The sequence below is a fragment of the Egretta garzetta genome, unplaced genomic scaffold (genome assembly GCF_000687185.1).
Source record: "Egretta garzetta isolate BGI_Z169 unplaced genomic scaffold, ASM68718v1 scaffold445, whole genome shotgun sequence".
Lineage (NCBI taxonomy): Eukaryota > Metazoa > Chordata > Aves > Pelecaniformes > Ardeidae > Egretta > Egretta garzetta.
Window position 1 is genome coordinate 441,259 of NW_009259855.1, and position 25,905 is coordinate 467,163.

General features: G+C 41.9%; 1 protein-coding gene across 1 annotated transcript in view; it reads right to left on the reverse strand.

The window, feature by feature from the left end:
• The window catches only part of REPS2 (RALBP1 associated Eps domain containing 2), a 66,248-nt gene that overhangs the window by 18,829 nt on the left and 21,514 nt on the right, over positions 1-25,905 (reverse strand). Inside the window, exons 9-13 of the mRNA XM_009639971.2 lie at positions 23,403-23,472; positions 21,249-21,314; positions 16,778-16,820; positions 14,035-14,171; positions 1,506-1,570 (exon numbers count right to left, since the gene is read on the reverse strand). Coding sequence (XP_009638266.1) covers positions 1,506-1,570; positions 14,035-14,171; positions 16,778-16,820; positions 21,249-21,314; positions 23,403-23,472 — 381 coding nt within the window. The remainder of the gene's footprint in view (positions 1-1,505; positions 1,571-14,034; positions 14,172-16,777; positions 16,821-21,248; positions 21,315-23,402; positions 23,473-25,905) is intronic.

Below are 25,905 nucleotides of genomic sequence, written 5' to 3' on the forward strand. Positions count from 1 at the left end.
GAGGAGCACGTGGTGTGAGAAGCATGGCTACTGCCGTAGTGACTCGGGAGAAGGACGCCAGCTCAAACCAGAACGTTCTACAGTCCTCAAGGCAGAAACTAAGCTGCCCTCGGATGCTAAAAAGGGCTGGGGAATGGAAGAGAGCAGCGAGCTGCTGATGGAGCTGGTAACCAGCCTTTTATCATTTCTCTCCTGAGCACTGTGCAGCAGGAGTTGTTCAACAGCAGACTCTTAAGAGTAGATCCAAAACTCAAATGAGGACTCTTTCTGGCCCGAGGAAGATGTCTCACCGAGTTTTTATATGTAATGGGCTGTTAGCTCCCCTATGGACTCATTTTCTATTATACACTTCACCTTAAGGAGTAACATATGAAGCATATTGCCACCTAAGACTTCACAGAATCACAGAATGGCAAGGGTTGGAAGGGACCTCAGGAGATCATCCAGTCCAACCCCCCTGCTAAAGCAGGTTCACCTAGAGCAGGTGACATTGTCCAGGCACGCTTTGAATATCCACAAAGGAGACTCCACAACCCCCCTGGGAAGCCTGTTCCAGTGCTCTGTCACCCTCAGAGTAAAGAAGTTCTTCCTCACATTCAACTGAAACCTCTTATGTTTCAGTTTGTGCCCGTTGCCCCTTGTCCTGTCGCTGGGCACCATTAAGAAGAGTCTGGCTCTGTCCTCGTGACTTCCACCCTTAAGATATTTGTATGTGTTGATGAGGCCCCCTCTCAGCCTTCTCTTCTTCAGGCTGAACAAGCCCAGCTCCCTCAGCCTTTCCTCAAAGGGGAGATGGTCCAGTCCCTTTATCATCCTAGTTGCTCTCCTCTGGACACTCTCTAGGAGTTCCTCATCCCTGAACTGGGGAGCCCAGAACTGGACACAGTACTCCAGGTGCGGTCTCAAAACTGCACACTTAGCAAAGCCAACAACATAAAAAGATGACGCTGATCCTCCATCATTTCCTAAGACATGGAGAAGTATCTGGATGCAGATACACATGATTTAGTCAATTTGCACTGTGCTGTGTGATGTTCTAGAAACAAACAAACAAAAAAACATCCAGAAAGGAAAACAAAAGCATGCCACTAATGGTTTGAAACTTAATAACATAACTGACATGGCATTCGCTTCCTTTCAGCGTTATTTTTCAAACCAGCATTTGAAGCTTGAGAAGCAAATGGCAGGTATTAAGCCCATGCCTTTCAGGCATGAAACTCTTTATTAGTAGGCTAGCCTTACCAGCCTCTAATTTCCAGCTTTGTCTAGTGGGTGCATGTCAGCTCCACTACAAAGAGATTTAATTAGTCTGTAATTTGACATTGCAACACACCAGCTAGACAGATCCACGAAGGACATGTATCAAACTGCAGAGCAAACTGCAGATTTGCATTAAGTTGGAAGCAAGAACAACTGCCATGTCCAAGACAACTCATGCTAACTGCTGCAACAATAACATAAATAAGTGAATAATGCACAGCAAAGTGCTAAAGCTTTGTCCATACCTGAGATACAGAAGGTCGAGGGGGCAGTGCAGGCGGTGGTGGGGGCAGCCAGCCAGACCTCACAGCTGAACAGCGAGAAAAGAGGAAAGAAAAAAACCCAAACAAAACCACATTAATTTAATTCCAAATAAAACCAGAATTAATTTCCATGATAATTCCTAGTGAAGAGGCAGTATTCAACATTTTAATAACAGAAACCAAACTTCACCCTTATTGAGCAAACCCTGTTGAAATTATTTCATGAGCAGTGAATGAGCAGTGATTTAATTGCTGTAAAAACCCACAATGTTATGATAAAAAGCAGAGATCGAAGCCAGTCAGCCACAAAAGCTGTAGCTAAAGCAATCCAATTCTAGTTAAAGAACCCCAGAAACAGGGTCTACTTGTCCTTGGGACTTTGCTCTCTGTCATTAACATTATTGCCTTTTTTAAAAGTGATGCTCTTGTATCCAATGTAGATATTAGCGTTCACCCCAGGTAAAACACAGTATGTGATGGAGTGCAGCCTTAAAAGAAAACATCTGCCATGGAATTAATAGGACAAAAGCCTAAAGGAAGCAAAAAGAAATCAGTTTCTTTGGCTCTATGTTTTGTATTTGCATGTTATTATTCACTGGAGGTATTTCGGAGGGAGGAGAATTAAGGGGAGGAAGACAAACCCTGATGGTCAGTTCAGGACCTTTTACCATAACGCAACGTCAGCTTTTAGTTTGAGCCAGCACAAAGGGAGGGTAACAATCATCAAGGTCTGGCCACTGTATTTCTCAGTTTCCTTAAAAGACCTAAACCCCATCATGGGATGAAACTACAGGGCAGATGATGGCTTCCAAAGGCAGCTGCAGAGAGGAGGACTAGGCCAGCACCAAGACACCAACCAGGACTAGTGAGAGTCCTCGGGTGGGTTACCCTCCCCAAGCTCCTGTCACCCTGAGTACTCAGCACCTGCGCTGGCAAAGATACCAGACAGTCCATCTTGCACCGGTGTACAGCAAAAAAACCCCAATGTTATTAAACTTAGAAATGCCTTTTACCGCAATAATGCTAAGCAAGCAATTACTTTTATACACTTTTTATTTCCATGCATATTTTAAAAAGCCACAAAGACCATAACAAGCCCTGTTACAAGCCTTAGCCATTTACATATTTTATACACCAAGTCTAAAAATGTCTACATGGTTGAAAATACAAAGACAAAAGATATGAACCATTAAGGACAACAGTGACATGAGAGTAAAAATGTGTGGGTGAAACCATTCAGAACAGTCATATTGACTATATACAGCTCCAGAGAGGCTTATAATACATTGGGGTTTTTTACATCTTCTGTATCATCACCTCCTGAATCAAAATGAAGCCTAATATCACTGCACACAGTGCCAAGGAGAGAGGCAGAACAATTAAAACCCAACTTAGGTTAAGCAAGGGAGCCACTAACACACCTACAGGTGTAAGAGAGACTTGAAAAAACATGCTCATTAGGATCCTTTCTCTTGTGTTTAATTAGTTTTGTTTATAAGGCCACTGCAATACCAGCATGACATCAGCACTACTACATTCCCCATCTCTTCTGCACAACTAATCCTTAGAAAGGAACAGTGGAATAAGAAACCTTCCTTTCCTGTAGTCTGAACTTCAGGTTATTTCATTTATCTGAGCACTGGCAGTGGTTTTGGCAATCATCGCAGCTAATAACAATATTTGAAAACACCGCCTAACTCGAACACCAGCGCTCTGCAGGTCCATCTGCCGCACGCTGCGATAGGCGACAGGCACGCACGCTCAGCGCGATACGTTTACCTTCAGGAAACCCTCTGGGAGTGCCTGCTGCGATGCTCCATGGAAAACACCTGCGTGCACCCCACCCTCCCACCACCACCAGTGATTACCACTGCGAGGGTGTCGCCTCTGCTCTCCAAACCAGCTCTAACGTCATGAGGGAGCACACAGCAGGCATCTCACACGCTGCCTAACAAGCCCCTGGCAGCCCACACGTGAAGCTATGGAGTGAATTGCTGCCATGGGCACGGGGGTCCATGGGAAGGGGCATGTGAGGCCGGGGGCAGCGGTGCTGCAGGCTCCCTCGGCCCTTCCAAATGTACGTAGCCCCTCCCAGGGATCATCATTTTCGTATGTGCAGGCCCTCAAAAGTTTTACTGCAAGAGCTGCACCCGCTGAGAACTGGCCTCAACTTCAACTCTAGAGGATACGACCCTTACTGTCCTTGCTCCCTGGTTCTTCAAAGCCAGCGATACACCTACAAAAGCAGCGGGGTAGTCTTTACGCAGAAAGGCACTGGGCTTGCTGGGAAAGCATCTCCTGAAGTGGTTGCCCACACTGTGAAACCCCAGAAGTCTCCTGGGATTTGCCCCACAAAATTTCAAAGGGCAAAGTAATATTTCTGCAAGAAAACAAAAAAAAAAACCAACCAACAAAACACCAAAAACCCCCCGCCCCCAAAAAACATTTCTTCAGTTTTCAAAATACAACATAGATGAATTTAGCATTAAAGAAGTTAGATGCTTACGCCATGTGCATTTGACCCAGTTTCTTCTTTTTAATCCTGCAAATTCTAACTTAGGCTATTCATGAAATATGCAAAATCCTGCTGTTGCAGAACATCTTCAGCCTGTTAGAAGGAAATCATGCTTATGTGGGCACAATTGCTAGACAAAAGCTAGTTGACTTTTAAGGACTCAACAACTTATAAAAAAACCCCCTTTTTTTTTTTTTTCCCCCACGGGGCAATGAAAAAAAAATTAACGATAGATGCTGCATGCTTCAGCCTTCTCTAGTCTCACTACCCTAAAAGAGGGCAATATTAAACAGATAATCATACGTTTTTATGTGTATTAGCAGGTGACCTGTAATATTCGGCTATTCCAGAATGCCTGCCTTCCTGGGAGACCACCCTGCACAGACTGGCTCTTGCTGTTGGAGATGGCACTGCTATGGTCGCTCTGAAAGCAAACCCAAATACAGGGGGAGCTCTCTTTCCAAAATGAAAGCAAGTGTCCTGGGACTGAGCAGCAAACAGACAAATGTCCTCCTATTCCCAGGTGCACACCCTAGAGCTGGGATGAGCTGCACGCCATCACTCTTCGAAAACAAATCTTCACACCCTGCACAAAAGCAGAGGGAGCTTGGAGGGAACAGGATGAGCCTCGCATGGGTCCCCTTGCTACCGAGCAGCTCGGTGGCATTCATGCCAGGGTGAGCAATGTACAGCAAATCTCAGGGACAGCACTGTGGAAAGGCCATACAGGTACTGGTAAAAGAGATTCAACTATATCCAGTATCCATATCACATGTATTCCTGTAAATGATAGCATTTTCACGCAGTAGTTACTCCCACAAAGATAGCGATAAGGCTTTCAGTTAAAAAATCACGGCTCTCCACTTAGCATGTTTACACTTTAAGGGGGATTGTCTGCATGGAAAGCTTCCAGGACCATTTTTCTCCCCTATTTTGGCAATTACAAAGGCCTGATAGCACTAACAGGACACCACATTAGATAAAAAAACCCAGATTTTCCAATCTGAAGCTTGATTAATATTTTAAAACAAACACCAGGCTGTAATGCTACACTCTGAGAACAGGCCATGCCATCCTATCTGGCCATGCCACTCTGCCTAAATCCTAAAGGCTGACCTGGATCTAGACAGCCTAAATCCAGGTTCTTGCTGTTCTGCTTCCCCACCACTACCACTACCACCCCTTCTGCAATTGGGTGGGGACCATCCAGAGACTTAAATTGGGAGAAAACTCTGATAGGGTTCCTCAGTAGAGTCCAGCTGATGTCTTTGGTATTTATCAAGTGGAAGCTACAGCACTGTTGGATCAAGGGAGAGGCTGGTTGCACGGCAGATTTACATCAGTTTACACTGCTTCAGAGGGCTTAGCTCCCAGATCAGGTTTAACAAAAGACCAAACAATTCATTTTATCAGAAAGCAAAGGATCTGCAAAAGATAAGCCAACAGAATGAATTATTCTTCAGTTCCCCAAGCCACCTAAGGCTTCGGTTCCTCAGGTAGTTTGGGAAGCTGGCATTTTCACCCTTCCACTCTGATGTTATTTTAGAGAGTTTTTCGATACTTTTCCTGCTTCTCTTGCCAAAGGCAGACCGCAGAATGGTTCTGTGTCTAAGCTCATTTCTGTTTACCTCTGTCTTACAAAACTTCCCTTCTTGTTCCCTGAAATTGGTACTTGGATAACCCATAGTACCATTCTCTGCACTCCTTCATTTATTTACATTCCTGACAACAGCATTAGCAAGGTGATTGTGAAATAACTGTTTTTCAAGAGATCTGATTTATTAATTCTCACCACTATGTGTGCGCAAAGTTGCAACAAGGAAAAGAAAAAAAAAAAAAAAAAAAAAAAAAAAAAAGGAGCTGTAGCCAGGAATGTAAACTTAACGAAGGATTCTAGTAAGGTGACTGTGAAATATCTGTTTGCCCAGGGATCTGTTTCAATAGTTCCTACTAATGTCTCCTCAGAAGGTAACAGCAGTGTGAAAAAAGATTTTAGACTCCTGATATTAATTTTGTTTTCAGGTTTGTAGAAAGACTGTAGAAAGCATCACCAGTGCCAGAATAACCTCTCTTCTCACGGTTAGTTTTGGGAACCTGCCCAGCAGCAAAGCTTCATGCGTCACAGCGAGTGACACGCACACCTGATGTCAGAGACAGACTCTTGTTACATGTGTGTTCCATGCTCTCATCATACAGAACATCAGTCGTACCTCGACTGCACGGAAAATTATCCAAGCACTTTCCAAGTGTTTAGGAAGAGCTATAGCCAGACCTCAAGCAATTAATGCTTCTGCACCATGAACTTGCAGGTGTGACTTCATTTAGGACACTGGTGTACTTAAATATTTGATGGGTCACTTTGAAATCAAGCAAGCAAGACACTACTAAAGGTGGGGTTTATGATGTCTTTTTACAACACGCTATCCATGAAATTCAGCATGTTCTATGTAAAAGCTGTAAAATTTTTTTTTTAAACACCTATTTTCTGTTTTGTCTCACATATCTACAACATCTGTATTTTTAACTTCCTGTCCCTCATTTTCCCTAAACCATTTCATTTTCTAGGTATTGTTTTCTCTACCCCTTCCTTTTCTGCGTGTTTCTATTTGGGGACTGTTTCTCCCCCACCACCACCAAAAAAAACAGAACTATTCATGATTTTCTTCCCTCTCACCTCGCATTTTGCTTCATTCTCCACCCACAGGGAGGCACAGTCCCTCCACCTACCTCCCACCGATCCATGTTGCCAGAGCTTCTCACCTCTGGAGATCCTGGTGGGAGCGCTGGAGGCTCCAGCCCTTGCCCCACATGCCCATTTCCATGTACCCATTTCCAACACAAATCAACTCGGCACAGGCATGGGGGTGCCAGGAGGAGCAATGAGCTACCGCTCCCTGCCCCTCCACTCCCACTTGCGGCTCAGACACTTCTTGAGGGCATCTGCATCTCCAGGGTCTCCCCCACACGGTCCCCCCTGCTCCACAGGAGAAATAGGAGATCCTCTCTTGTTTAACCTGTTCTACGGGGACCAACATTTTTTCACGGAACAGAGCAACCCACACAGGATCATGAAATTAGGTCAGTGGGGCTCGTAGGGGCAGTTAAGAACACCTCAACCATAACAATTTTCAGCAGAAAAGAGGTTTTGGATTAAAATTTCCTTTTTAACAACCTGCAGCAGAATGAAAACAGGCTGTAAACTATTCCTTGATCCCAGAAAGACAAGAGCTAAGATGAGAAAAATGGGAAAATATAGTTTAAAAGAAGTTCCACTCACACAAATTGTCAAGAAACAGTTACACTTGAAAGGCTGGTAAGATTTACCCCAGTTTGCACAGAAGTACTCTCTGGACTCAGTCCTTAGAGACAGACATAAAAATTTAAAAACCTAAAAACGCAGAAGTAAGTTACCCCATCAGATTCCTATCATGTAATAACCATTCATCCATTTATGTCCCCACTGTTTTCTCCTATTCAACCTTAATTACGTCCTTGTCCAGTTCAGCAAAGAAGTAAGTTACATCGTTGCAAACACATAAATCCTTCATAAAAAATTCTAAAAGGCTGAGAGGCGTAAAACTCTTCCATTCAAACCAGAGGGAAGACATTCATATTTTATTCAGAATAAGCTCAGTTCAGTGATCACATATATTCTGCAGGGGAACAGGTTTAGAAGAAAACAGCAGCTCCAGTAACAGATCAGGAGCTGAGTCCCAAAAGAAAAAAAAAAAAAAAAAAAATCTATTCTCTGCTTCAAAAAATAATGGTTTTGCAACATTTATATTAAGAAAGCATTTCACAGTATTTTCATTGCAGTGATACAGTGCTGGAGAAGAGCATGAACAGCAGCTCGATTTTGTGTTCTCTATGGTTTATGCGTGAAGGACATTTTTAATTTAAATTGCAATTGTTGTTACAACCCTTACAGCCAAAGATCTTAACTTGACTCTGCACTCTTAGCTCAATGAAGCTGGCAACATTAGAGCTCTTGTATACCATGTAAACGATATTCAGTGAAATGGCATATTTTGCTGATGGTATTTGCCATTAAATAAAGGCCTTTCAGAATTGTCATCTTTCTAACTTAATGTTTTGGTCTGATTAATAAACACACCACAGTAACATGCAAGACGGTATAGTACTACAGCATGAGTAAAATCCAGCCTTATTACCCAAGAAAGTAGCTGGATTTTACTACATTGAGACACCAATGCAAGACCAATAAGCGGAAGGGGTCCTGAAAATGAATTACTTAATTAAATTCATGGTCATCTAAATTCAGCATAAAAAAGGCCATTACTATTCTAGGTTCCCCTTGTCACTTTGGCTTTGAACCAGAAAGTTAGTTGAGAAATCTGTATTTATGGTAACGCAAACAACATGACCCCCTGGCATAACCCCTTAAAAGCTTGCCCATAGTAACTAAGACTTGCAGACAGCTAACCTCAATAGATACAGATGTTTCCTAGCAGATACAATTAAGCATAAGAGAACACAGAAGATAATGCAGTAAGCACACTTATCTAGTGTTTTTTAGTAGCCATTTCCATCTGCCCCAAAGGGAAAGTCACCTGCATTTGGCTCACTAAGCTAAAAATACAATGTAGCTGAAAACAGATTGCTGAAAACAGTTGGAAGCAGTATTAGGGTAACTATTTGGACCTGTTTGTATCAAGATGTGTACGATAACAGAGCAACAATAATTTTAATTCTCCAAATCCTCTTTCCTACACAATTACAGAACTGTTTTCTTTGATAGGTGGACCGGAAACATTCAGAAATACACACAATTTGGCCGTGGTTGGGCAAATACGAAAAACCGAAGACATCTGAACACACACTTACTATTCAGAAATCTCCACACTCGGCAAATAAAACCCACCAAGCCTGTACGTTCAAGGGAAGGCAGTGCTCACAGAATGAAGTAATGAGGGCTTGACGAAGTAAAGGAAGTAATGAAGAGTATTCTTCAAAAGGCACGAAAAAGAGGGTAACGCGTGATGCTGAACACCAGTCTTCCTCTAGCACCAAGGAAAATGAAAGGGTGCTGTAAGAAGCTTGTACTGACCGAGTCTTACGATGACAGCACCGCTTCCAACTGCGCGGGAAACGTGTATATGAAGGAATACAGAAGCGATGTGGGGACACGTTTACATCCCTCAGGGCAATGCTGATGCACACCGATAAACCTGTTCCTGTGTTCCTTTTCTGCGAACGCTACATTTAGAGCAGAGGGGACGTTTTTTTGTTTCACAGCCATCCCATCACTAGCCCAGCAGAGATAAGTCGAGGTTACAGATCTGACTGTAGTTACGAAAACATCAGCCGCAACAGAAAACACTGCGCTTACAGTAAAATGCCAGTTGTCTTTCCCCCGTACCAAGTGTGGTACTTAATGCCTCACATTTTAAAAGGCAGAAAACCCCCCAAAATACCAGCCCTGCGCTGCTGGCTGAAACCAGCGCCCCTGAAGGAGGGAATCCGGGCTACAGTGAGTGTTTGCTTACAAGCCGTGGTAAGAAATGGTGCCTGCATTCCACGCGTTCTTCACCACAGGGACAGCCGCAGCAGGAGGTGAGTTTCAAAAGCAAATGAGCGCTGAAAACCTTCAGTCAAAAATTCATTTGTAAGTAGCTATATGCCTGTTCTGATGAATTACCCAGAGATACTCAGTCTGCTTCCATATCAACATGAAACTACACTGCTTATGACAATTTTGGTGTTTCATCAAAGCAAATCCTCTTTTCCAAACAGGTATCCTTTGTTCAACAGAACTGTTAATTAAATGAAGTTACGCAATTCAGAAATGAAACTAAATGGGAAATATTTCAGAGGCATCTGTATCAATCTAGCAAGACCCAGACTGCTTTCACTGCCTATAATGGCCCAGAAGTAAATTCTTTAGTAGTTGTCACGGGCAGAAAATGTAACCAAGCAAAACGCCAGAAGACAATGGATGCATTTTGGGGTTTTAATACTTAAGCTGGGACTTACCCCAGTCCCAGAGTTACCCCGAGGCAGACCCTAGCTTACTGCTGCTGTTGAGGGTAAAAGGTGGCTGGGGCCCTTGCTGCAGGACTGCCGGGCTCCGAGCTGCGGCAATTTTGGCCCCCTCAATACCCTCTCCTGTACCCAGATAGCAGGACAGAGAGAAGGGAGCATGAGGAGCCACCGAGAGCAACTAATTCTGCAAACAGCTTTTATGAACAGTGCAGGAAAGCTTTTCTGGCCACAGGCTCCCAGGTCTTACTCTGGGAGCTCTTGGCTTGTATCTGACTAGACAGCGGGCTAGAGAAGAAATGAAGATGTAAATCAGGTCATGTATGCATTTAAACTGACATTTTTGTTTCAACTTAAAGCCTGCTGTTGTCTTTCCAGGAACGCGTAAAACCTAGCCAAGTATTTTCTCAGTATGTACATAGGCCAAATGCCAGAGATTATATATTCAAGAAAAAGTAGTACATTGAGATTCTAGCAGTACTGAATTTTTCTCAGATGTTAACATAAAGACTACATGATTAAAAAAAAAAAAGGACAGAAGAGACTTCTGTCTCTTAACAGAAATTCACGTATGGACATTACAGAAGGTGAGGCTTTTCAGTAAGTTCTCTTGGTTATTTATGTTTTTCCTGGGTAACACTAGGTACAATTTCCCAGGAGAGTGCAGCTATGGAGTACGAATGGAGGTGCCTCCTTTAAGTGCAGTTATGTCCCAATTCAACAATTTCAAAGCACAGTTTCTGTGGCTAATGCGTTGCTGGACATCCCAGCCATCACGGATCAACGTTCTCTGTGTATACTTGCCAGGAGAGGGGCATCGTAAGATGGGGGCAAGCATGATACAGCAACAGTAAATGAAAAACAAACAGAAACACTCCCCCCAAAAAATAGTGCCCACAACAAGGATCTGCCACAGTCTTTGGCTGAATTTACTTGAAGAAAAGAGACTTTTTTTTTCTGCCCTTTAAAAATGAAATAAATTAAAAAAGGCTCCAAACCACTGATGGCTTTACAATTAAAGAAGTGATACCTGTAGATCAACATGACCAACGAAGAACTGAAAATAAAACTCAATACTACTGAGCCCTCCTTTGAAGATGTGGAAGCAGAATATCCACCAAACTCCCCAAATTAGAATTATTTCAGAACAAGAATTAGTAGGACAAAAACTAATGCACCGAAATGGGATTATTCTAATCAAGATGGGTATACCCTGAAAACTATTAAAATTAACTGTTAAAATGGTTGGTTTTACAGTCTGGTTTTCTGTACCGACACTAGGCAATATGGTGGTGCTAGAAGGGAGGGTCATTCTAGCTAATGTTTGTAGTTCAGCTGTGACAATGAGACTATTTTTGAAACCCTAGGAAGGCAGGCAAGCAGGGAGAAAAAATATAGCAAAGAATTAGTCGAGAGCACAACAGGACAGAAAGTAATCAACTGACCTGTGGATAAAAACACATCAGGTTCGATATTTATGCCAGGATGTATTATCCCGATAGCCAAGAAACCTAAATAGTACATTGCCGCTACGTCATCTATACTGTAAATCCATAACCGTATCTTCTGATGGCAGATGGAAACTATTCTAACTTCATTTTTTCTGCTGTCAGCAGAAATAAGAATACAGCTTGTTATTATACAACTGTGTGCAATTTACTTCACACAAACACGCACAGACACTTTCTTTTCAGCGAGGCTCTTCGGTTTAAGGTGGCAGTGCTCAATCCTTCTGCCTTCCTACAAACTGCCTTTCTAAAAAGTCCAAAGTGCACCTCGGTGAAGAGTTTGGCTCCGAAACAATGACCACCCCCTGAGGAAGAGCTGTCTGTAGATGAAAAAGGTATCCAAAAATGGCGAGACTGTAATTTCTCCTGAGAAGCAAGATCAGTAGGGAAAAGCACAAAAAAAAAAGTGATTAGAACAAGAGAAGTAGAAGAAAAGAAAGCAGCTGCATAAAGTCACCTTATCAATAGGATGTTGCAGAATAACAAATATTCAAGGCTTAATGATAGGGAAGAGCACGAGCATGTTTCTTCTTCAACAAAGAACTGAAAATACGACTTTCAATGCAGACATTTTACTTCAGAGCAAGGTAAATGCACCATGGTACTTGGGTCTTCTGGGATGGATTGATTTAATCCCTTCCTTCTGATAATGCAGATTTATTTAAACTGGAACCCTTCTTTGAGGTGGGCTACAAATTGTTAAACAAGTTCCTCCTTGAACCCTTCAAAGGCTACAAATTCCTCTTTATTCCTTCCCAGTGAGTACTAACACTTTTGACACAAAATAGAACAGCTCCATCAGAGGAAGAGGACCACCATAAATATTTAGCATAGCCATCAGGGGACATCCAAGAGACCAAAAAGTGACAGGCCAACAGCCCGCAGACACAGGAGGAAGCTGAACCTCTGGGAGACCTTCCACATTTCTGCAATTTGGTAGCACGCTACACTTCAGGTTTTGTCAACTCAGAGCCAGTTTTTGTTCCAACTATAAGCAGCCATAACTTTGAACTGAATATGATGAACAGTTTTAGGGTGACCAAAGCACTTTCTTTTTTTTGCAAGCAATCAACTGCCTATCCTTACTTAATTGCCCCATTTCCAGTGAGGAAATCCTCCAAAAAGTATTGGTAGGACAAGTTATCCTTTCCTGCAATCACTATAACACTGTCAGTTTGTTAAGCTGCCCAGAATAAATTGTTACTTTATTTCAAAAGTAACGGTGACTTTCAAAACGATCAACTTCAAAAGCAAGATGTTACTTTTCATTCACAGAAAGACTTCTCTGAGAATTTACATTCTCCTTTCGTTTGTGTTCCAAGAGAAACTTAAATCCAAATTTATTTCCTTCCAGTTATACTTTTAATCTGGACTCTGAGAGGATTTGCTGCCTTAGAAAATGTGTCCTTGGCTCTGTTCGGGCTGTTATTTTGATGTATAATTAAATCGGAATTGGAGGTAATAGATCCCTGAACAAGAATCACAGTCAAAGATCAGGGATTGCTTCGCTATGTAAGGCATTAAAAAAAAAAAAAAAAAAGTGTTGATTCCTATTGAGTTTCAGGGTTCAGCACACATAGCAGGACTCTAGAATTCTCTCTCGGTGTTTGCACAAAATAGAAGTCCCATATAGCAAGAGGTGAAACACTTTTCCTTTCTACTCCAACAACCACATTAGAGCCCAGCTAAAACGTTCCTCATCACAGTCAAACCTTGGCTTCTTCTGAAGCATAAACATGACCGTGTTTAACCTAGTCCTTGAGTCAGATGATTGGTGTGCACCGTGTAAAGCTCTGTTCTGGTTCAAGGACGCTGCTAAAGCACAGCGATGCTGGGTGCCGGCTGCACGGAACAGCCAGCTCCTCTTCCCACCGCGCCCCGAGCACGGCAAAGGGAATGCTCAAACACTGACGTGCTGGAGGGACGTTTTCTTTCAGTTCATTCCAGCTACAGTTCTACATTTTCCTTCTCTCCCCTCAAAACGCACCCATGTCACAAGGAATTACCCTTTTCACTCAAAGAATGCTTTCTGATTGCCCCCACGCATACGGAAGACTTTAACACCAAAGAATGTTTGCACACGAGGAATTCCACTTTCTCCCATTTTAATCATTAAGGGTTTTCTTCCTGCTTCTGAACTACAAAAAATAAATAGTAATAAAAATCAAATATATTGTAGTTACTGGTGAGAATTGTCTAAACAGCCAGACTAGTTATAAACAGTCAGTGATGACAGACTACCATATGCTACGCTTTCCATTATCGTGCCAGAAAACATTATAATCACCTTAATTACAGCAACAGTGATTTTTTTCCCCTCAGTGGCGATGTAATGCAAGAAAGTGCAACTTCTGTTCCGTAGCGTATTGCTGTCGATAGCAAAGGCGAGCATATGCACATATCGTCAAGCATTTGTGCAAAGATCAAGCTGCCAAGTATGCAGCTAATCTAAATGGTCTCAAAAGGGGGACAGAAAGCAAACTTTTACCTTGTGCGTTTTGTTGAAATATTTTGTTCAGATCCAAAGAGGAAGCTCTGGAATGTGATTTCTGTGGCCTCGGAGGTGGAGTAGGGGGCTCTTCTCCCTTTTTCATAGCATCTTCTATTGATGTGCTAGAATAAGACCTACGGAAGAACAGGGGAGGAAAAAAAGCAGAAAATACTTTATTTCAGAAATTCATTTGAAACGACTACAGTGAATAGTACCTAAAAATACACTGACCAGAGCTCAGGTTCATGGTGGAAATTCTTTGCCATAATGACTAAAAGTTCCCCCTTACAACAAAACGGATTTATTTGGCAACAGAGGAACCTACATGTCTGGGGAAAGGCACGGGTCAATCTTACAGGGCTAGTATTTTTTAAGGCCTTTTATATCACAGCTTCAGGCCTTCTTACGGAACTTTAACTGTCAACAGGACAACTGCAGCAACCAGTTTGAATAAACCCAAGTAAAAAAAATAATTTCCCCCTTACAGTTTCTGTTGCCTTTCCTAACTACAAGGGTAGTGCCTACACAGGTACAGCTTCAGCCTGCTTCTTGCAAGAACACATTTTGTAATTTTTAATATTCTAACTACCAAAATAATTTTTTCATAGCAAACAGTCACAAATTCCACAAAAATCCAGGAAAACTGTATGGCTCTGAAGTGATTGACATTGGTCAAATACATGCCTCAGTACATCTTTCTAGCCCCTTCCATAACCCATTAATCCCAATGCAGTGCATTTGCTAAGAAATTTGATTTTTCTGAATAGCGTTCAGTATTTTTCGGCTGTTGTAGTTACCAGCTTTTCTGCAAGACCGAGAAGCTTTGTTCAAAATCAGCACTGACAATGTGAGATGTTACACTTACTGTAACACATTACGCATGACAGGCAAGAGCAAAACCACATTCAAGTAGAACAGAAATGACTCCCACTAATGGGAAACGGATCACTTTTTTGCCAAACAGGCTGCTGTTAGAAAACAGCTCTTTAGCGGGACAGACATTTGGCAATGCTGATCCTATGTTTCTGATGTAAACTTTAATAAATATAGGAGTGAAAACCATAACTGCTTCAAAATCTACATGTGACACAAAAATCTCTGCTAATGCTGAATTTTTTGGCTTGGCAGAGTTTCGAATTCCATAGCCTCCCCATATCAGACCTAACCCAACAACCCTGAAATAAACGGGAAAGCTTTGAACCGGGATCTTAAGGTTTTATACTTTTACTTTCCATATTATGCGGTGCATATTTTACTTGCATTAAAACTGCATGACCTAACAGTTTAGGTTTTTCTTTTTTTTTTTTAAAGATCAAATAAGATAGCAGCTACCAGGCAAAAATATCCCTGCCCCAGCAGTGCCAACTCAGAGCCCTGTGACAGTGAATCGCTGCTTGCAGCAGGCAGACCTGGCACCGGAAAGTCAATTAAGAGTCAGCAGCTAAGAGTCTGCACAGCTTAGGCTAGAAAGCCAGACTCCAGAGATGAGAACTGTAACAGACTCCAATCGTAGCCCCTGGTGGCCAGGCACACCTGAAGACAAGAGACCCTTGAGGTTACAGAGCCCTTCAGGCTACACAGGACAAGTGCAGCAGAAGGTCTGAGTTCAAGGATGTGCTCAGGAATCTTCAGTCTCAACTTCTGCATTGAAGTAGTGACATACAGTCAGATGCGAGACAGTCATATGTGACATGGCAGTGACATTCAAGTGACTTTTTCCAAGCTTGTTTAAGCATTTGCTATTTTATGTGTTTTTACATAAAATGCTTTTTCTGCATTTTTTGCATGTTTGCAATTTCTGATTCAGTAACACAGCAAGGAAATTTAAAACAGGGTGAAAACTAAAAAGCTTTGGCTAGCAGCAGAAAAACAGCACGCAAGGCATTTCAGCCTTCCTGGATGTAGGTCCTAAGAGCAGAGGATTTCAATCTTCATTCATCACGCTCATAGCTGATCCTCTCTTATTAGTAGGCTTTGACAAGCTTGTAAGGAGGGGGCTCCTGATTATACTCTCATTACCTAAGAAAAAGAAATGAAGCCCTCTAACTAGCACAAAAAAAAAAGAACCCCAAAAAACTTTGAAGGTGAATGCGCTATCTGGCTATACAGCAGAATGGCGAACAGCCAAACCCAACAGGGAGTCCATTTATACACAGTATTTGCTGGCACAGGTTTCCCTTTTCTTCCAAACACCCAAATTCAGCAGGTGCCATTTCTAGCGCACAACGGCGTAAGTCCATAAGCCCTTCCATCGCGCACCAACCGGCCACAGTCAAGTACAGGCTCGCCAAGCGCAGGATTCACTCACCCACAGCCGAGAGCTGACCTACGACTGCCATTTCTGTGGGAGCGCACGGTGCCTCACTCCACGTGCAACCACTGCGCAGGTTTCGACAGCACAAAATCGCTGAGAACGATGCCCGCCACGGGGTGGTCCCCGCTGTCCCGCCACGACGCCCCTGGGGCAGGGCTGCAGGCAGTCACCGCCCCCGACAAGGCAGCGGGGGCAGGCAGAAGTCCCGGCACCTCATGACCAGAGGTCACAGGGCTCTAGGCAGTACTTGCGTAGGGTCTGTAGCCTACAGATCTCTCCTGGTAAATCTGTCCTTTAGCTAAGCTGGACTTCCAGCACAACGGCAATTAAAAAAAAAAAATTAGAAGTGCAACACCAGTTTTTACACCTTGAGTCTAACACCAGAGGAACATACGTCTTCTCCTGAAATAAAAATGAAAGCAGTACCTGGATCGTGGTCTGGCTTTAAGTGCATTAGATTCCTGAGCAGCTGAAACAGAAAAGAAAAAAAGAAACGCTAAACCACCATATTTTAAATAGACACCTTTAGCTGATGGATCAGTGCTCATTAAAAACGTGAGTGTTGCAAATGTGGATGTGAGAGTGTGCTCATCTCACATGAGCAATGGGGATTGATTTTCGCTTCTCCTTCCCCTTTGTTTTTGTGGTGCGTGAATGACCTAAGAACTCAAAAGCCCGCATGCAGTCAGACCTTCACCTTTCAGTCTGGTTAGCAGAACACAGGAAAAGCAATAGGTCTGACAGCTCTGACCGCTACTCCTGGATGTAGTTGTGACAAAGCAACACAAGGAATTAGCATAAACTTTCCACAGAAAACATCTTACTCCTAGTCCAGATATCTATTAGCTGTCCTCCTTCCCAAAGCACGAAGGTTTATGTCCTTCCTAAATACATTAACTAATTAGCATAACCATGCATCTTCTTACCACACAAAAAAAAAATTAACGCATCAGGTTGAGACTACTTTGACACTGCGAAGGAAAGATATTTGAAGGTAAAAAGCTTTACAGGCTAAGTGTTGATCAAATGCATCTCTATCAATGTAAGAACCAGTTTATTTTCTCTGAATTAATTCCAAATATCCTGCCACATGCAGGTTTTATGTGATAGAAAAACAACAGCGCTGACTTACCTTCTTTGGGTAATTCCTCAAGGCTGTTCCTTGGTTTACACAGTCTTTTTGTGACTTTTCTGTTACCCTCTTTAATAGCATCAGATAATTTTGAGAAAATGTATCTGTGTGATTGCTTTCAAATTGAGCCCACTGAGATATCCTCAGGGTACCACGGCAGCATCAGTGATCCCAATGCACACACAAAGTGAATCCTTGTACTTTTCTCGCTATTCTGCTAATCAAGGTACAACAGACACTTAAACAAGTAGGCTGGGGGGGGGGAGGGTGTGGAAATAATTCTGAGAGTTTCTAGCTCCCTTTGGATATATGCCTACTCCAAAGTCAGACACTTATCACCAGCTACTCTACAGCACTACCTAAGAATACGGCAAATCCTCCGAAACACAGAGCAGGAGTGCTACCTGTGGTAGCAGCTGGCAAATACTGACTTTTCTAATGGCTTGCACCGTACTGCTGCACAGAGCCTCCATAGGAGGCTTTAGGCTCGCAGAAGACAAGAAGCAGCATATGGCACATGTATAGCCACACACTATTTCTTCATAAAAGAAACTGCTGTTAAGGTCACGCAGTGCTAGTTGGCGCTTTGGATGGAACAAACCCAAATGTAGCTGGCAGTGACACAAAAAAACCCCCCACTTATAAACTAAGTTCTAGTAGATCTTTGTCACCACCAAACTGCCTCACAGCCATTCCAGATTTCTGTGCAACAAACTCTTCCTAGCAACTGAAGGGGAGAGAGGGTATTATTACTAAAATATGCAGTGGTGATAATCCTCCTCTCTCCCCCTCTCTCTATGTCAAACTCCCAGAGAATACAACTTTAGAAACTGCTTCCCTACAGCCATATGACCCAATTTTTCCAGTGCTGAAGTTGATGATTATTAAATTACATGCACAATTATTAAATATATGCCACTTAGAAATAGGAAGTCTAAATCCTTTCCAAGCTAAGCCATGCTTAAGAACCTTCAGATTTTCTTTCTTTTATGGAGACCGTCATTCTGTTCATACTTCTTTTAGAAAGCCTTTCTTCTAAAAACTTGCAGGTAAAACTGACATTCAGACTCTCCAAGGACATCTTGTTGAGGTAAACAGGAAAGCACACAAGGAACAGAGAATCCTGAAATGACTACTAATAAAACCCGATAGCAATAGAATGCTACTGCCAAGAATTTTCTTTTAAGCTTTTGAAAAATCAAGAAATTGAAGGCCACAATTACACAATACCCAGACTTAGCTTCACCTTTCAAAAAAAAGTATAATATAAAAAAATGTTGTAAAATAAGTAGTTCATTATTAGGGCACACAAATAACTGTGACAGGATTTCCATAAAATGTGCAGTTATTTTGCTATGCTCAGGCTGTGAGTACTTTCTGTTTGAGATGCAGGTTTATACACACACCACATAATCATTTGAGATGATACAAAATTATTTATCCAGTTCATGAATTTTCCATATTTCTATTGCTATGGATACATGAGTCTAACGTACATGAAAGTGATATAAAATTAAAGCTGTTGAGTAAATTAATTACATTTATTATTTAAGTTTGTACAATTCCTGGAGTAGTAGAGCCTGATGAACTGAACAGCTTGGTCTGCACTAATTAAAATCATATATGGTGATGAACTCTTTATTTATTCATTCACACCACAGGAGAGCGTGAAGGTTCCCATTTTGGGTGTTTAACTGCTCCCACTCCCCTCTCACGATACAACGTCATTTAAACATCCCTAAAGATGCAGGCTCAGTAACTTCTGGCTGTAGCCTGATGGCTTATACTCAGCTGGTGCCTCCTTGCTTTACAGGCTGATTATCGGGGGGAAAACTGTACCATAAAAGGGGCAAGTGTGCTACGCTGCTAAGGAAAAACCAAAGAATCCCCCATTAGTTTAAATCACCCGCACTGACTCACCTGTTACCTCTTACTGGTGGCCTAGGCAGAAATGTACAATTTAAACGCTCACCAATTTGGCCCTTAATCTTTTCAATGTCTAAGGCCAACAATGATCTTGCACTTAGGAGCTTAAATAAACTGGCCAGATATTTGGAGATGCTGAGCGTATAAAGTTTTTACCGACCTCAAATTTCTAGTCCTCCTGATGGCAAAGAAAACTTTCTCATGATGAACCATGGCAGCATTGGTTCTCCTGAATTTACATGCACAGCCCAAGTCAACAACCGAAGAAGGACGAAAAATTTCTCCCGCTTTATCTCAGCTGAGTTTTCACCCGACAGTTAATGATTATAATGACCTTTCAGAACGATGACCAATTCCGAAATAGCCACCCCGTTGCTGTGCTGTATCCAGCCCACTGTGCAGATCAACATTTTTACTTCTAACATCAATTGCATCATGCAGCCTGAGAACATGCTTGCTCAAACCCTCAAAGTGAAGGGTGAAATCCCTACAGCGACAGGAGCCACAACGATGGGGTGAGGCTCTGCCACCGCCTCCCTTGGTACCCGAACACAGCAACGCTGCTTGGAGGAGCACAGCACCATCCAGAACACCTCCCTGCTTTGGAGAAAGAGGACATGGGGGAAAGAGGAGAGTGACACAGAAGATGTGCAGGTGATGACAGGGGGGTTTTTTTTGCCTAAGCATACCGAAGATGGAATTGCTGAACTGAAAATAAAACTGCCCGGGGTGCTCCTGGGCAAAATGTCAGGGAAGAGAACGGAACTGAAAGTCTTGCAACCACCCTCCTTCTTCCCCTGAGAGGGAAGTGAGAGAGAGAGAGAGAGAGAAGGAGTAGCAGCAACCATTTGAGAATAGGAGCTGAGGATAGGAAATCTGGCAGCTGCCAAGTGTTTGGGAAGAAGCCAGGAAAAAAAAAAAAAAAAAAAAAAAAGGAGTTGGGAAATGAGGCATGCAGCTGTTGGGCAGCCATAAATAAATTGAGCTATAAGACAAAACTGCTGTGACAGACATGTGGGGTCAGTTTTCTTCATCAAGGATATCTTCACAAGTAAAAACATTTATGCAAAAGGAAAAGAAAGCACGTCCAGATTTTAGCTTGACTGGGACCAGGGAGGGCTTGCAAACACCCTTACCGCTCTAGGAAAGAGATTAACAAAGAGGAAGGCAAGGGAGGTCTGGTGAACCGAACTGAATGCATGGCAAGTTTCTGAAGCAACTAAGCAATTTTGACATATGCCGTTCCAGAAATAATGTTTTCCAGTACGATAGGAACAAGGAGCATACGCTGGAGTTGGAGAGAGAAAAATGAGGGGTGGTTTCAACAAAGAAATGCCCCCTGAATCAAAAGCTTATGTCAGTGCTGTAAGTGCCAGAAGGTCTGTCTTTCCAAAAGGCTATCTACCCTTAAACTCTTTGACAGAAGATATGAAAGCTCAGTTTTTACAAAGAAATGGGCTGTTTCAGAATAGTTACTGAGTACTTATTTCATACCCGAGAAGAGCTTTTGTCAAGAGGTACAATATCCATGCTCTGGCATCTCATTTGTGGTACAGAAAAACAAAACATCAGACTCCTTACAAAATGCTATGTTAAAAACATTTCCTACACATGAAGAACGCAAAAATGCTAACAACAAGGGAAAAAAAGCAAGAACACCAAATCTGAAGTACTAATTAAGATGAATTTTGCAAGTAGTAGTCATTAGGAGGTAAAAGCTAATTTCAGTAGTAAAACAGTATGAGAGCAAAGGGTCTTAAAAAAATTAATTAATTTAGGCTTACAGTGATTTTACAAAAATATTTGATCGAAGTAATGCGTCAATTTTTTTCTTCTTACCTGTTTTCACAGTCAAGTGCTGAAATTCCTTTGGTATCATTTTGAGAGCAGTGCTTACTTTAAGAGCTTAATAAAAGAAACAAAACAATGAAAATTACTTTAAGTATGTGCAGGTAAAATCTACAGGTATCAGCTCTGATAAAAGGAGCATCTAAACCAGTATTTAGTTAGAATGTCTAATAATGCTAAAAGAGAAGTAGACAAATACCCTCAGAACAACCAAGCACTCAAAAACCTAACAGATCTTACAAGCACAAAATCAAGAACAGAAAGGCCTACGCCCAAATTGCCAAATAATCCCAAATTTTGAGAAATGGGGGGTTTGGGTGTCTAAATCCACGGACTCCTGTTTGAGAGATGTAGCGCTCTCACAGGGACAGCGGCTGGCGACTCGGCTCTCCCCAGTTACAGAGCTGGAAATCCAGGGCGCGCGAGAGACCGGCTGCTCCCAGCAGCCAAAACCTCACCAGCCTGCCCCAGGGAACATCATACAGCACGCACAGAGCCAGGGTTAAAAGTCAGGAAATCCCAACCTTTGTGCTTATTCCCCTTCCACCGATGCCCATGCAACCTTTATTAACGACTTTCCAAAGGCGTTCTTAATGCACGGTAGCGTATTTTAACGTACTGTAATACAGTGTTCTAAATGACTGCTTAGCTTGAAGTCTCTCATCTCTAGCTGCCTTTATCAAATAAAACATGTGGAAAAAGTCTGGTTCTTGTGACCCAGTTTTATTTACACTATCTTCCACATTTAACTATATTATAGCCTGACAGAGTAGAGCAAATTTGCTTGTAAAGTTTTGAAAACGCAGGAAAATTTGCTTCTACAGTCCCGAACTACAGGTTCTTGCCTTCTGGGGAGATCTTCTCAGTCAGGAGAGCGATCTGCTCTTTCATTTGTCAGAATAGCAATAAATGGTAGAACAAGAGCATTTGTTCTTTGGCTGAAAAGGCAGGAATCTGTGTCATAAATACAGCAAATCTTCAGCCCTGAAGGACTGCATGTACCAAAGCAGCTTCCCATCTGACTTAACACATCAGCTACCAAGAGCAAAGTTTTTCACTTACACAGGGAAGAAAAAGATTCCCCAAGTAAAAAGTAAACCTGCCCTAGACATAGGAAAGCAATAACCTTCAAGGTCCAAGTCCTGCTCTCCTCCATTACTAATTTTAAAACAAAACAAACCTTGTCCACAAAACATGAATTTCTTGGAATATGCTGACTTGTCAGAATGTTTTACAAACATCCGTCAAGTTTGACCACCTTTCTTTGAACCAGGGAGGGACACTGGAAATCTGCCAAACTTGGTCACACCCGTGTGTAGAAGGTGATTCAGGAATCTGGACTGCCTGGTCCCACAGCCTCTGATACAGCCTCAGCACGTGGACAGCTGGGAGGCCAAGATGCATAATTTTTTTTTTAAATTAATATATAATCCACAGCTCTGAGAATAAGGCAACAAAATACCCACAACTGCTTTGTTTCCACAGCTGAGGGACAGGGACAAGCAAGCAAGAACCTGAAAGGTCAGGGAAAAGGCATATAAAAGGCAATGACTGTTCGATGATCCAGTGCCAATTCCAGAAGCCCTATAGCTGCTGAGTGGAAAAAGGAAAAAAATCACCTCAATTTCACACGTCTTGCTGCTGATGGATTTTAAGTGAAATAATGAATTGAGTATTTTCAATCCAGTTTGTCCAAACCTTTTGTTTTGCGAGAAAATATCAGGACTTTTTTTTTTTAATAGGAATAAAAACTAATTTTAAAGTGTTGCTATTTCCTGCAAAAAGAGAAATCCAAAATTTGGCACAATATACTCTTTACTCTTACAAAATTCCTCATAACAACAATTATAACTTTGTTAAAGTAAGAAGTGCAATATTAATTGCCTTAGCACTAGACATATTTTAGAAGGTGTATTTCATATCATTCATGTATGATAGAACTAATTTTGAAGCAAACACATCCATTTATTTGCCTTCAACTCAGCTGCTGTCAAAGCAAGACATTGCTTTTAAATCTCTAGCACACATAGCCAGCTTAGAAATTAAAATAACCATTGCTTCTGTCAGCAAATATATGGGATTACTATTAACACAGAGAACTTAACCCATAATGGGGTGGGAGGGGGAAGTGATTTCTTTGAATACCTTTTTTGTCATCTTTCTTTGCATCTTGTAACAGGGCAGAGTTATCAGGTACCTCTTCAGCTGATGCCTTCTTAAAGAAAGAAGATATATTTATTATACTGATTGGCATAGCACCCACATTTCCACACTCAAATATTTAAGAATACAGACCAACACAAATAAAGGTGACATTCTCTCTCGCACCATGATTTGCTTTGTAAAATAAAGAAGCATAGACGACCTTCAAAAAGACAACTGTAACCCTGCTTTTCAAGGTACAACAGTTCCACACCTGACATTAGTTTGAGAAGCACTTCAGCAGCGACTCACAAGGAACTAAGGACTACGTGTAAGGAGGGACTTCTCACAACAGAGCAATGTCATTCTACGTTTTCTTCTTGGGTGTACCGCCTGTGTTAGGGTTGAGGAAACCTCCAGCCCCTTCACAAGAGTCAGCCGCCATCACAACTGTCTTCCTAGCCAAAACCCAAGCCGTACTGCAGAGCCTAGTAGTTCTGCATCTAAAGTCTTCCAGCTGAGGTGGCTGATCCTTGGACTACTCTTCTCTTTCAACATGCAGTCATTGAGATGGGAAAAAGAAATTTCATCAGCATGTCTGCTGGAGGCCCATTCAGGTCTCTGATGGGAAAACAGGGAACTTCTCCTCAGTCTTATTCCTTAACCTTTATTTCCGCAGCAACTTATAATCCAGGCATTTGTGGTTCTTGTAACTTCCTCTGCGTAACTCACAAGAAGGAACCAGGAACAAATTCTGCTACCGTTATCTGTAAGAACAAGGATATACTCCGCAGCCAAAACAACAATAAAGCAAATGTCAGAAACCCCAAGCTTCCCTAAATATTAAGTGATGCTGTGTTTTCTCAGGGAGCATAGAAGATGTTACAATCCATTGGGCCTAAAAAAAAATAAAATTCAGAAATACAGATTTTGCAGACATTAAAAAAAAAAGCAAACAAAATCTCAAGTCAGTCATTCAAGAAGGCCATTCAAGAGAGTAAAGGGCAATGAGATCTATTTTATAAAGTTGCACGTGGGATTCCCTAGCACTTCTGAGGAAGCAGCATAGCAAAAATACAACTTGAGGACTCTGAAAATGTTAAAACAAAACACTTCACATCCCTAGCTAGTCCTGACACTCTGAAGAGCATCAGTAAAGACCTAACTCAGTGCATGCTTGAATCAACGGAATGACTCTCACATATTTCAATGAACTGTAAGCATGACATTTCTGAAGGAGTTTAGAGCAGCCCCAGCCACTCATTTTATGCATCTAGTGTGAAATCTTGTGTCTTATCTTTAAGCTTTTGGCAGCGAGAAAGCTTGTGGAAAAAAGCCAAAGCAATGGAAAAGAAAAAAAAGAAAAATTTTTTTAAAAAAAGGAAAAGACAGACCAGAACCAGAGTGGGAGACAAAAACATGAGAAAAAATATGGGAAGACAAAACTTCCTTGGTTAACAAAAAGCAGTCACTCTTGTTCTCAAGTATAACATTAGCAGTCTTTGCATGTTTTGTAAGTTCAACAAAGCCCAGCATTCAGGTGACCTGTCTCCTGCCATTATTTTCTTTATGGATGCATTAAAGAACTGTTTCCATTGTATTGCAGTACTGTAGTTCAGCAGTCACGGTAAAAATGGTCTTCTGAAATTAAGTAAGAGCCTGAATGGATGATAGGTGGAAAGAGACAAAGACGTGGAGATAATGCATAACTGATTGCATTGATAATATAATATTTTTAATGTAGTGATCAAGTATCTAAACTATATTTCCTCAAGTAGCCAAGCTACAAATTAAATTGCAATAGTGAATTACTGCATTTCCCACAGAGGGAGATGAATGACCGACCTTCCAAATGATACTCAGGGTATCAATTCTGCACATAAAACCATTAGTTGAACAAAAAAAAAAAATCAAGTAAAAATCATTCTCAAATCAGTTTTGAGAAGAGATTTTATAGTCCATTAATCTTGGACAACAAAGGACCAAAATAACAAGGCCCTGAAACACATTAATTGAGAGCTTTGCCCTACATGCCTAGTACCCAGACACTGAAGACATGGAGCAAAACCAGTCAAACAGTTGTGACACAGTTGGGTAACACTATCTGTGCTTAGCCAGCAGGCAACCATGCTGCAGATTCTTCTTTCTTCAACCTAGCTATGAAAAAAACCACCCTGATTTTGCAGAACATCCTGCCACCTTGCAGAACCTAGGAATGGAGCAGAAGATCCAGCTGTCCCCCCAAGAACACGATCTGACGTGCAGCACAGTACAGCAAGGTACTGGCAGCTATGGTGAGAACGTCTCAAGGAGGAGCATGCAGAGATCAGGCAGAAGAGGTCTGAAAGCTTAAATGCTGAAAATCAAATTAAAAATTAAACATAAAATGGGGGACTTGTTGCTTGTTTGGGTTTTTTACACTTTGTGCTGTATTCTCTCTACAGCTATTTAATTATTGCTATAATATTCCTACTATTATCATCTCCACTGCAGCAGAAAAATCTAA